Below are 13,353 nucleotides of genomic sequence, written 5' to 3'. Positions count from 1 at the left end.
ACGTTATAGATTTTTTAATTATGTAGCAGATATCAGATGCTGACATAGCATAGGTTCCAGAAGGATCACATATTCAAGTTTGTTCACTTTTATGTCAATGTTCTTTTGAAAAGACGGAGTCTGTTAGGAGACATACGTAGAATATACCCAAAGTGGTGAAGGGTATCATATAGTCTGTCCAGTCCGACTTTACTACTTTCCTTACTTGTCGGCTTTAGTTTCGGCTATCACTTCATCATCTTCTTAATAGCCTATTTTTCGGCTACCACTTTGTCAAGTCTATTTTTTGTATGTGTATTTACCAAAGTTCGCCATATTACAAAGGTCAATTTTGTTTACATACACCTTTTCAATTTCACTAATTACAAATATTACTACCAACCTCCCCCACACCTCTTGCATATTTTCATTACCATATTATTTTCACTGAAATCTCAAAACATCAATGAATATCATTAGAATTGCTTTGATTTTTTTGTTTCGTATTGTTTCCATTACTAATAACTATTTTCCCTCCTTCCCATATCTTTGCAGATAAAATTGTTTGTACAAATGTTGCCCCACAACAAGAACCATAACATCAACAACGACATCCACTCATCATTATTGTCAGCGTCAACATTATTGGAACTAAACATTCCAAAGCAAAGGTTGATGATTGTAATGACAGAACACGAACTACGTCAGTGTCGCAACTACTGAAAAGAAGAAGTAAAGATAAGGATTTTATTTGTTTGTGTTCTTTTTTTTTCGACGCATATTTTGCGTAATATTTTATTTACAAAATTGAGAATCCTATTGTACATATAAAGGATATAAAATGTTAAAACGTTCCAAATCAAATCGTTCGCAACGAACAAATCGCAGGTCAGCCAGTGGTAAGGCCCAGCAGCAACGTTTGGAGACTGTGGAGGATAGTAATAGGTAAGTGTTGGTATTAAAAATACGTTCAGAAATTAATATTACAATTGAAATGAAAAAATTCGGACCGTGGACAAATTAATGCCCTTCACCGCAGAGGTTACATGCAAGAGGTGTTTTTAAGCTTTATATTGTATACATATTGGGAAGACAGGATTCAAAACTAAATTTTGTGACCTGTGTCAAATGTCAAGTTAATCGGACAATTGTCATCGGTGCACCACTTACATAAATTCGGACGAAAATAAAAATGAGAGCGTAATTTAAATCTGAATAGAGTACGAAGTATATTCTCATCAAATGCTCAAAGACATAAGACGCTGTACCACGGCTGATTTAAGACATAAAATGTCTTTGTCCAAACAAACACACATCCCCTTAGAAAATACGTCCCATAAAAGATGTTTGCAAAGTAGAAAGTTTCACATAAAACATCCCTTTTAATAAATTTTTATAAATGTAACAACACCACCAGTTTGTGTCTTTGCTTATTCCTAAAAAGTAGTTCATCCAACATATACAAGCGACATCTACATATCAACAAGAAAATTAAGTATATTCGAATATATGTGGTTCTTGACTTAGCTAATTTTTACAATTTTTTCGAAATTCTGTGTGGTTATAACTTGTACTAATAAAACTGTTCTCATTTTTTGTTTCATTACAGGCACAGCGATGGAGATTCCTCACAATCATCTGTAACAGCACCAGTAAAAAAAAACAATTTCTTGTGGCGGCTAGTGAGAATAGGCGTTCCCAACATTGACACAGGGTGTCTGACAATAACTGTTGGGTTGAGTCTTGACTATTTAGTACAATTTCAATCATACTGTATAATGGTTCGTGGATATGATTAGTGGATGGATAAAAAATTACATGTCTTCCCAGTATTTGCCCAACAATATTTTTGGTGTTTTACATGTATAATATAATACCGATTTTCATTACTCGGTAAAAATTGAAAATCAATTTTGAACAGGATTACCGAAATCAAAGGACGGAAAGGCGACATTTTAACAAAAAATTAAAATAGACTCTTTGGTCGGAGGCAAAAATCGTAAAGGCTAAAAATCGACTTTTGGGTTTGACTACGTAACACCAATGCGTTGGCACCTTAGTCATATGGTTGTAGAGGCTATTTATCATTTGATAATGTATAAAGTGTACCAGACGAACTACTGATTTCAAACTGTATATTTTATCAAAAGGAAGAAAACCCAGAATGGCGCCCGAATTAAGTTTTCCAAATCGTTAGGAAGCTCTCCCACACATGGAGCCCTTTTAGGCTATACTAAAGCTACTTAATATATTTGTGGCCAAATAATTAAAGTTGGGAATATTTATCATCAAAAACAGGTTTATTTTCCTTAATATATTCACCAGCATGATTTTTACACTTAGTCATGGTCTCATACCCATTGTCGAAGCATCATTTCTACTCTGATTAGGACACTTTTTCTTGCTTTTAACTGCAGGCAAAAGAATTGTGGTGTTTAATTCCGAATTGCCCGCCTATGTTGTCCCAGGGGAAAATTCGTCACATGTCCAGCTTTGCCATTTCGTTCGAAGTGCATTCAATTTTTTACAATCTTCGATTGAAATAATCACCATATCATGCCTTTTTATACCCTCAGCCTTATGGCTAATATGGGCAAAAATGTGTCTCATCGAAATATTGCTTTCCGACCCCTTGTTTCTTTGGACCAAATCCGTTTCAGACAACTTGGAGTCGATTTTCAATTGTACGTCCGTCTGCCTTTCTGGCCGCCTCATCCATACTTTGCACATGCATATTTCTTCCATGATGGGGAATATCGAGCCAATCCTTCCGATAGCTCCCCCACAAAATGGTCACGAGTTTCCTCATAATTAATTGTAATATCATGCGATCGAACTATCCGATTTAAATAAACTTTGTACAACTTATTCTCTTTACCAAGCTTAGATCAAGTCCAAAGATGGGACCCATTGGTGCACTCCTTCTGGTATCTCCCACATAATAGACCATTCAATATTTATAAATCCAATATCATGCGAATAGAATGTCCGATTTGAACCAAACTTTCACAACCAATTATATTTACTAAAATATAAATTTCGAATAGGGGACCAATTGGTCCACTCCTTCTGGTACCTTCCCCACAAAGGGTCAATATTTTATAAACTTGTAAATTTAATTTGAATCGAATTGAATAACCGATTTGGTCAATATTAAATCCGAAACCTCTTTGATAAATACGTACATTTTAGATAAAGCGAATAATAAAACCTGTGTGTAATACCGAAGATCTCCGCAAACAATAGGCTGAGGGTATATATCTGTCGGCAAAATCGAGTGACATTATTTTACTTGTTATACCCCCTCTTTAGACCACCTTGTGTTGGAGTGTGTTTGAATTTGTTTTATTCGTTTGCAACAGCTCAAAATATTCTAATGAGTTCAATGAAGTATATATTCTTGATCGGTATACAATTCTATGCCGCTTTAGCCATGTCCGTCGATTGAAATAGAGCTCATATTATTAAAATGTGCACTACTGCTCTCAGGTTGAAATTGGAATTAAAAATGGTATATTTCGATCCATAATGTAGGTTAGCCCTCAACCTAATCATTTGTAATTTGGTATTTCGGGTTTTCACTGTATTGATGTTGTACCCAATATTGCTTCACTTTTTAGGGTAAACCCCATATAACGCTACATTCCAAATTTCGTTTTTTGGACACGTGTTTCAAAATTATTGGCTGCAATTTTGTATGTTGGATACTTAATATTGGTCCAAGGGTCCGGTTAGTCTCCAAATAATAGTAACTGACATTGTTGGCTGTTTTTGGTGTTTGGACTCCTTCATTGGACTCATTTGGACTCCTTCTTCATACAAAAAGTGTCTGTGTCGTTTTTCGTTTGGGTATAGCTCTCATATAATGGTAACGATACCCCTCTTTCTGGAAAAATTCGAATTGTGTCTTTGCAATTACAAGTTGCGTTGGTTGAGCTGCTTTGTGGGTTACAATTTTTAGCATCTGTAGGTCCTGCTGTAGAATCTTTTCTTTCTTTTATTTCTTTTATTTTTCATTTTTACAACCTATAGGATTTGCTTTTCTCGCTGCTCTACTGTACTTTATTCTCAATGACTGAATGGCTTGAAAGTGCTTCAATCTGCAGTTTAGCGACTCCTCCGGAAAGATCCACGAACCATGCTGTTATATAGGACTATATGAATTTCCCATTAAAGATAGACCTAAGTTCCTAACTGCAGCAAATACATGCTATATAGAAGTGTGGCATACGTGTTTTAACTTTTTATTATTATTTAGTTAAAAAAGTTTTCCAAGTTGTGTCCTCTTTTATCCACATGCTTAAACATATTGTTTCCAAATGTAATTTTCCCTAATTGCCAATGTCATGAACAGGGAATTTTTTCCATTCTCTCATTTTGGTGTCAATTAACATTAATCATTGAAGAAATTTGCTCCCTAAATAAAAAGAATTCCATTACAAAATACATGTAACTCTTGGAAAAATTCTTCAAAATCCACTTGGGCGTTCCTTCAATTTCCTTGGATGCAATCTATAGTATATGTTTAAATTAATTGTCAGTGATCTCGACAAGCAACCACTGAAAATCGAAAAGCGAATCATCTCTAAAAATATCTCCCGAAATGTACACACTTATCATTCATTTATGATTGACTGGATTGTGCCACAACGCTACACTACCACGACAGGGAAGGCAACAATTATTGTTCTGTGGCTACTGGGCCACCAAAACATTTTATGATGTCTGTTGTCTGTCAGGGACATACATACACAGCCACACACACACCCATCAAGCATCACAATGTTGCACTTGTCATAAAAATGGGCATTTACATCAATTCTTCTGTTCAGGACAACATTCGTCATCGTGTTCTTTTATTTGGGTTACATTAAAATCAACACGAATTCACGTTTTTATACCCTTCACCACACTGTGGTACAGGGTATTATGTCTTTGTGCATATGTTTGTAACAGGCAAAAATAATCGAGATAGACCCATGGTTCCTTTTGAGAATATGCATAGAATCACTTTCTGAGTCGATTTATGCATGTCCGTCCGTCCGTCCGTCCGTCTGTCCGTCTGTCCGTCTGTCCGTCTGTCTGTCCATGTTAAATTGTAAACAAAGTACAGGTCGCATTTATGATCCGAATTGGATGAAATTTGGCACAAGTCACTTATTTGGCCCAAGGACGAACCCTATTGAAATTGGGAAAAATCGGTTCAGATTTAGATATAGCTCCCATATATATATTTAACCGATTTAATGTAAACGGTCCCTAATATCTTGATTTGCACGAAACTTGGTACAGCCTAATCATTTAGGTCTAGAATGATGTCTGCCAAGTTTCGTGAAAATCGGTCCAGATTTAGATATAGCTCCCATATATAGTTTCGTCCGATTTCATGTAAATGGTGCACCAAAGTCCCTATATATCATTCGATTTGCACGAAATTTGGCATAACGTAATGAATTAAGCCTAGAGTGATGTCTGCCAAGTTTCGAGAAAATCGGTTCAGATTTAGATATAGCTCCCATATATAGTTTCGTCCGATTTCATGTAAATTGTGCCCCAAAGTCCCTATATATCTTTCGATTTGCACGAAATTTGGCATAACGTAATGAATTAAGCCTAGAGTGATGTCTGCCAAGTTTCGAGAAAATCGGTTCAGATTTAGATATAGCTCCCATATATAGTTTCGTCCGATTTCATGTAAATGGTGCCCCAAAGTCCCTATATATCTTTCGATTTGCACGAAATTTGGCATAACGTACTGAATTGAGCCTAGAATGATGTCTGCCAAGTTTCGTGAAAATCGGTCGTGATTTAGATATAGCTTCCATATATAGTTTCTCCCGATTTTAGGTAAATGGTGCACCAAAGTCCCTATATATCCTTCGATTTGCACGAAATTTGGCATAACGTACTGAAGTGAGCCTAGAGTGATGTCTGCCAAGTTTCAAGAAAATCGGTCCAGATTTCTATATAGCTCCCATATATACTTTCGTCCGATTTCATGTAAATGGTGCGCCAAAGTCCCTATATATCTTTCGATTTGCACGAAATTTGGCATAACGTACTGAATTGAGCCTAGAATGATGTCTGCCAAGTTTTGATAAAATCGGTTCAGATTTAGATATACCTCCCATATATAGTTTCGTCCGATTTCATTTAAATGGTGCCCCAAAGTCCCTATATATCTTTCGATTTGCACGAAATTTGGCATAACGTACTGAATTGAGCCTAGAGTAATGTCTGCAAAGTTTTGATAAAATCGGTTCAGATTTAGATATACCTCCCATATATAGTTTCGTCCGATTTCATTTAAATGGTGCCCCAAAGTCCCTATATATCTTTCGATTTGCACGAAATCGTTCTGAATTAAGCGTAGAGTGATGTCTTCCAAGTTCCGAGAAAATCGGTCCAGATTTAGATATAGCTTCCATATATAGTTTCGTCCGATTTCATGTAAATGATGCACCAAAGTCCCTATATATCTTTCGATTTGCACGACATTTGGCATAACGTACTGAATTGAGCCTAGAATGATGTCTGCCAAGTTTCGTGAAAATCTGTCCTGATTTAGATATAGCTCCCATATATAGTTTCGCCCGATTTTAGGTAAATGGTGCACCAAAGTCCCTATATATCCTTCGATTTGCACGAAATTTGGCATAACGTACTGAATTGAGCCTAGAGTGATGTCTGTCTTGTTTCGTGAAAATCGGTCCAGATTTAGATAGAGCTTCCTTTTATTATAGATTGATTTTAAGTAATTGATGCACCAAGGAACCAATAGGCTGATAGGAACAAAACTTTCTGAAATTAGTATAACCTAACCTGTGACAAGTTTGTTTGAAATCGCCTAATATTTCGATAGAGCTTCCATATATATTTTCGCCCGATTTCAAGTAAATTGGGCATCAAACTCCTCATGTTAGTCAGATTGAAATCAAATTTTGTACAACTTACAAAATTGAGCATAGAATTACGTAGTTGCGTTTTGTAGAAGTACAGACATAGCCCAACGGATGACCTATTTATATTTGTTTGAAGTCGATTTACATACTTTATGGATAGATTTAGGTAGATTCACATTTAGATAAATATCACATATTTTATTTCATCCAATTTCATCTTAATAGTCCTGTTTAATATACCCATAGTGGTGAAGGGTATCATATAGTCGGCCCCGTCCGACTTTACTACTTTCCTTACTGGTTGTGTGTGCGTTTTTGTTTTATTGGCCATGTGTTTCGTCATGGGGCATTTTTAAAAAAATATATTTTTTAATTATTTAAGAGGCTTTTAAATGTTGATTCATTATCTTGCTAAATATTTTGCTTCGATAATATATGATTGATGATATTCAAATTTGTGTTTAGTAGATCACTAAAATTTGGGTGTTATGTTTGCGATATATGTCACAGAAGTGATGCATAAACCATAAATCCACGCCTATATCTAGTCATTGAAAAATAATTTTTAAAAACTCCACGCCTATGGTGGCTAGTCCTTGAAAAATAATTTTTAAATCCACGTCTATGTCTAGTCCTTGAAAAATAATTTTTAAATCCACGTCTATGTATAATCCTTGAAAAATAATTTTTAAATCCACGTCTATGTCTAATCCTTGAAAAATAATTTTTAAAAAATTCACGCCTATTGCGGATAGTCCTTGAAAAATAATTTTTAAATCCACGTCTATGTCTAATCCTTAAAAAATAAATTTTAAAAAATTCACGCCTATTGCGGATAGTCCTTGAAAAATAATTTTTAAAAAATTCACGCCTATTGCGGATAGTCCTTGAAAAATAATTTTTAAAAAATTCACGCCTATTGCGGATAGCCCTTAAATAATAATTTTTAAAAAATCCACGCCTATTGCGGATAGTACTTAAATAATAATTATTAAAAAATCCACGCCTAAGGCGGCTAGTCCTTGAAAAATAATTTTTAAAAAATCCACGCCTAAGGCGGCTAGTCCTTGAAAAATAATTTTTAAAAAATCCACGCCTAAGGCGGCTAGTCCTTGAAAAATAATTTTTAAAAAATCCACGCCTAAGGCGGATAGTCCTTGAAAAATAATTTTTAAAAAATCCACGCCTTGATATGGACCTTGAAAAATAATTTTTAAAAAATCCACGCCTAAGGCGGCTAGTCCTTGAAAAATAATTTTTAAAAAATCCACGCCTAAGGCGGCTAGTCCTTGAAAAATAATTTTTAAAAAATCCACGCCTAAGGCGGATAGTCCTTGAAAAATAATTTTTAAAAAATCCACGCCTAAGGCGGCTAGTCCTTGAAAAATAATTTTTAAAAAATCCACGCCTAAGGCGGCTAGTCCTTGAAAAATAATTTTTAAAAAATCCACGCCTAAGGCGGCTAGTCCTTGAAAAATAATTTTTAAAAAATCCACGCCTAAGGCGGCTAGTCCTTGAAAAATAATTTTTAAAAAATCCACGCCTAAGGCGGCTAGTCCTTGAAAAATAATTTTTAAAAAATTCACGCCTATTGCGGATAGTCCTTGAAAAATAATTTTTAAAAAATTCACGCCTATTGCGGATAGTCCTTGAAAAATAATTTTTAAATCCACGTCTATGTCTAATCCTTGAAAAATAATTTTTAAAAAATTCACGCCTATTGCGGATAGTCCTTGAAAAATAATTTTTACATCCACGCCTAAATCCTTGAAAAATAATTTTTACATCCACGCCTAAATCCTTGAAAAATAATTTTTAAATCCACGCCTAAATCCTTGAAAAATAATTTTTAAATCCACGCCTATGTCTAGTCCTTGAAAAATAATTTTTAAAAAATCCACGCCTATGTCTAGTCCTTGAAAAATAATCTTTGAAAAATCCACGCCTATGTCTAGTCCTTGAAAAATAATCTTTGAAAAATCCACGCCTATGTCTAGTCCTTGAAAAATAATCTTTGAAAAATCCACGCCTATGTCTAGTCCTTGAAAAATAATCTTTGAAAAATCCACGCCTATGTCTAGTCCTTGAAAAATAATCTTTGAAAAATCCACGCCTATGTCTAGTCCTTGAAAAATAATCTTTGAAAAATCCTCGCCTATGTCTAGTCCTTTAAAAATAATCTTTGAAAAATCCACGCCTAGTTTTATACCTTCTAAAATTGTTTTTTAAAAATCCTTATATCTATGCTTTAATAATATTTTTTTAAATAATCTGCCTTTTGTTTATTTTTAAGTTCATTGCCAAACTCTTCCACTATGACCCTTGTGTTTGTCCTGATGTAAAAAAACAAAATAACGCAGAATTTAATTTAAAACCAACAGGAATTTTTAAATGTTTTTCCAGCTATGATGATTACAAATTCCGTAATTAACAAAAATATTTAACATATTTTTCCATTTTCTCTTATTTTCATTTTCATACCACACGTCCAGGCCTCTGTCCATCGTACCAGGCATGCGGGTATGAAACGCAATGATGCTGCCACAATCAACAACACATCGGCAGCAGCCACTAACGGAACTACAGCCGCCATTGTGCATACCACGGGGAATACAATGGCAGCCGGTGTTAGTGGTGGTTGTGGAGGATCGGGAGGTGGTGGTACGACAAGTAGACCATCATATCAACAGTATCAACAGCAAAGAAGAATGCAATTTCAACAACAGCAGCAACAACAAAAGCAAATGCATTTCCAACAACCCTACTACAGTGTAAACATTGCAAATATGCCAAAGACCAAATGTGCAACGAATATTGGCCAACAACAACAACAGCAAATAGTTGGGGGTGCTGGTCCAGTCTATGATGTACAACAGAAACAACAACAGCAAAATCATTTTTTGCAAACTTCAGCCTTACATCACAATCATCAACAACAGCAGCAACGTCTAAACCATTGCCAACAACAGCTAACATCAAAATCCCTAAATTCCCAAGCAATGAGCCGCATACCAATCCAACATCAAAAGATGCAACCACAACCACATCAGCAGCTACAAAATCCTCATCACCATCTAAACCAACAGCAGCAGCAACAACAACAGCATCAGCTACCGACAACATCAACATTCAATCACATTTCAAAGAATGCCACAAATCTCCTGAATGATATCTACGAGCGTAACTTGTTGAGTCAGACAACGTTCGGAACGGAAAATGAGCAACAACAGCAGCAATTCATGTTACAGCAGCAACAACAACAACAGCAGCAATTCATACAAATGCAGAGAAATGCAACCAGGCCTCAAATACCTTTGCCTCCGGCAGCTAATGGATCACAAAATTGGTCACAAAAGTCCCGAGAATTAAAGACTTTTAATAAAATTATAGCCCCACCCACGTCGGGCGCCACTTCTATCTATCAGCCATCACATTTTCAATTTAGCGATTCCTATGTGGAACCCGTTGATACTAAGAAACATTTTCTGATGGAATCACAACCGCCACCACCACCTGCTCCGCTAAATCATGTCTATGAAACAATCAAGGAAAGGCCTCCGCTACCCTTACCTCCTCCACCACCCGAACGTAATCAAAATGTAAATAATACACCTCCGCCTCTACCTCCTTCTAGGTTACTAAAGAAGAAATTGCTAGCGGCTGCGGCTGCAGCAGCTCAAGGTGAAGGTAACACTGGTCGGTCTGGTCATAAATCTCACAAAAAGTCCAGCCATGACAAACAGCTGGAACAGGATAAGAAGTCACACCACCACCATAATAACAAACTGGCACACAATCAGCCGCCGGCTTATGTGGCGCCACCGCCCATAACCATGGCATCCAATGTCAGTAGTACGAAAAATCCTGCCCAGCCAGCACCATATAATCCTCAGCAAAGGACCAAAGCCGATGGAGAACATAAATCCATGTTGTATCAGCAGTTGAGGGAACAAAAATTGCAACACCATCAGCAGCAGCAACAACAAAAGTTAATGCCATCCACGGAAAGTGCAGGAAATGGAGGCCAGCATTTAAGTAATAACATGCAGAAACATAACGCGGACAAGTTACCCGTGAACGGAATGCGTGAACATCCTTTAGGTGCCCATGATGAAGGCGTTACAACGGACCAACCGACAACCAACAATAATCACAACTCACAACCGGCAGCCGTTGTTCCAACCTCAGGGCAAAATGGCGAAACAATTACAAATGACATAATAGACATGGAACCAGAATGCCAACCGGATACCGATGGCATGCAACAACTGACTGTGGAACAGGCATTACATCAGGCAGGTCTATTGCCAAATTCCAACAGCAACAATAATAACTCATCTGCAATAACTGCCACTGCACAAGGCAGTAGCAACAACAATGGACACAACAATCGTCCATCTGCCTTGCCCATTGTTTTCGAAGAGGACACCGGTGAATTTCAGGATGTACTCGTGCTCGAAGAGGATGGCACAGCTAAATTACCCTATCGTCATGGCAAAAAAATCGAAGTTAGTCTGGAAACAGCGCAGGCCATGGCTGCAGCAGCCTATTATGCCAGGTAAGTGTAGTAAATTTGATAATTCCTGTCCCAATGAAATGAAAAGAAGAGAACAAAAAACGGCAGGTTTAATTAGATTTTTTTACACGAGGTAATGGGTGTGGTGGGGTGTGTAAACCCATAAAAACCAAGTCAAGCATTTCCCACCCAATAACAGTGAAAGTAATTTCCTCAACATCGCAACGACCAAATTCGACAATGGAACTCCATCTTAATTAAGTGCAGTGTTGTGCCTTTGTTTGTTTTTTTTTCTGGAACGCTTTTGTGTTCGAGTACCGCCTGACTGCCTGCGGTGCATCTTTGAATACAGATTAGTTGCCTATTTTGTGTGCATTGTTTGCAGTGTGGCGTGGAACAAAAAGTTGTTTTGAAAAGAAAATGCAATTTGTTTTGTGGAGGAATTGATGGAAACGCTTTTCTAAGGAAATTGCTGAATGAGCTATTAATGAGGTTTTCGGTTAAACGACATTTGAGAATTTTAAGTGGGAGAATTTGAATGGAGGCATATTGCTTTGATGAATAGGAAAGCGATGGAGGGTCTATAGATAATTATCTTTTTCGCAAAAGTCTAGAGAATTAAGGACCCAGATCGATATTCTATGAAAAAATCAAAGAAAAATTTGTCTTTTAGGTGCCGAACTGTTTTCACAAAAGTCTAGAGATTTAAGGACGTTTCTGAAAATTATTGAACATCACACGTTGGGCGCCATCAACAGTTAGGCACATAAAAAACAATTTAGTCTTTCGCCAAACACGAATTATCCATGGATGATCGATTTGGATCTATAAAAAATCTTTTAAAAATCATAACAATTAGAGGCATTTAATTAAACTATTGCATACCCCACGTTGGGCGCCAACAACGAATGCTAATTGTAGTTTATATGGTACCTCAATTTTTGGGCGTAAACAATGACTATAAATTACCGATTAGGATGTCGGTTGTGTACTTATAATCGCTCTTCTGTAGAAGATCCAGAAGACTTCTAGAGGATTCCCTATTGTAGAATACTTTTTTAAAGAAGTTCTGTAGAGCAGTATGTATCTATCAATTAGTTGAAGCAGGGATTTTGTGTAGAAGATCTGAAGGCCAGTGAGTATTTATAGATGAGCTAAATATCAGGGTTTGTGTATAAATGAGCTGAATGTCAGCAGAGTCTTTATAGACAAACTGAAGGTTATAAAGTCTTTGTAGACGAGCTGTCTTCAGAGGTGAACTAGAGTTCAGGGCGTCTTTTTGAAATAGCTGGAGGCCAGGGAATCTTTATAGAGGTGCTGAAACTTAGGATATTTCTATATAAACTTGAGAAGGAAGTATTTGTAGACGTAATGGATATCAGGGTGTCTTTATAGAGATGGATATCACAAAGTTTTCTCATATGAGCAGATGTAAATGGGCCTTATTAAGCGAAGTGAAGACCAGGCAGTCTATATAAGAAAACTGAAGATCAGGTAGACTATTTAGGCGAGCTGAATGTCAGGGAGTTTATATGGGCGAGGTGACGGCCAGTGAGACTTTATAGATGAGGTGGAGGTCAAGGAGACTATATGGACGAACTGAAAGGGATTCTTGATAGACTAGCTGAAAGGAGTATTCAAGAAGAGCTAAAGAAGGAAGTCTCTATAGAGCAGAAGGTCAGTGAATCTTTGTAGAGGAGTTGAAGGTACTGAAGACTTTCTACCCGAGTTGATAGGCTTTATAGACGAGATCAGGGAGCCTTTATGGGTGAGGCGAAGGTCAGTGAAGCTTTATTGGCGAGCTAAAGATCAGTGAGTCTTGTATGATCTAGCTAAGGGTCAGGGAGTTTATATGGGCGAGCTGAAGGTCAGGAAGTCTATATGGGCGAGCTAAGGGTCAGTGAGTCTTTGTAGACGAGGTGGAGGTCAGCAAGTCTTCTTATACGAACTGAAAGA

The 13,353-nt window shown here is 36.8% G+C and overlaps 1 protein-coding gene across 1 annotated transcript in view; it reads left to right on the top strand.

Moving 5' to 3' along the window:
• The first annotated feature begins 820 nt into the window (after nucleotides 1-820).
• LOC133327326 (methylcytosine dioxygenase TET-like) overlaps nucleotides 821-13,353 on the top strand; it is a 47,686-nt gene continuing 35,153 nt past the window's right edge. The window contains exons 1-4 of the mRNA XM_061535889.1: nucleotides 821-924; nucleotides 1,589-1,631; nucleotides 9,374-10,122; nucleotides 10,183-11,439. Of these exons, the coding sequence (XP_061391873.1) occupies nucleotides 821-924; nucleotides 1,589-1,631; nucleotides 9,374-10,122; nucleotides 10,183-11,439 (2,153 nt within the window). The remainder of the gene's footprint in view (nucleotides 925-1,588; nucleotides 1,632-9,373; nucleotides 10,123-10,182; nucleotides 11,440-13,353) is intronic.

Source organism: Musca vetustissima, unplaced genomic scaffold, assembly GCF_032173495.1.
Source record: "Musca vetustissima isolate MV318-11 ecotype Yass unplaced genomic scaffold, APGP_CSIRO_Mvet_v1 utg15604, whole genome shotgun sequence".
NCBI lineage: Eukaryota > Metazoa > Arthropoda > Insecta > Diptera > Muscidae > Musca > Musca vetustissima.
Note: the sequence above shows the minus strand (reverse complement) of the source record. Positions and strands in the feature narration are given on the sequence as shown.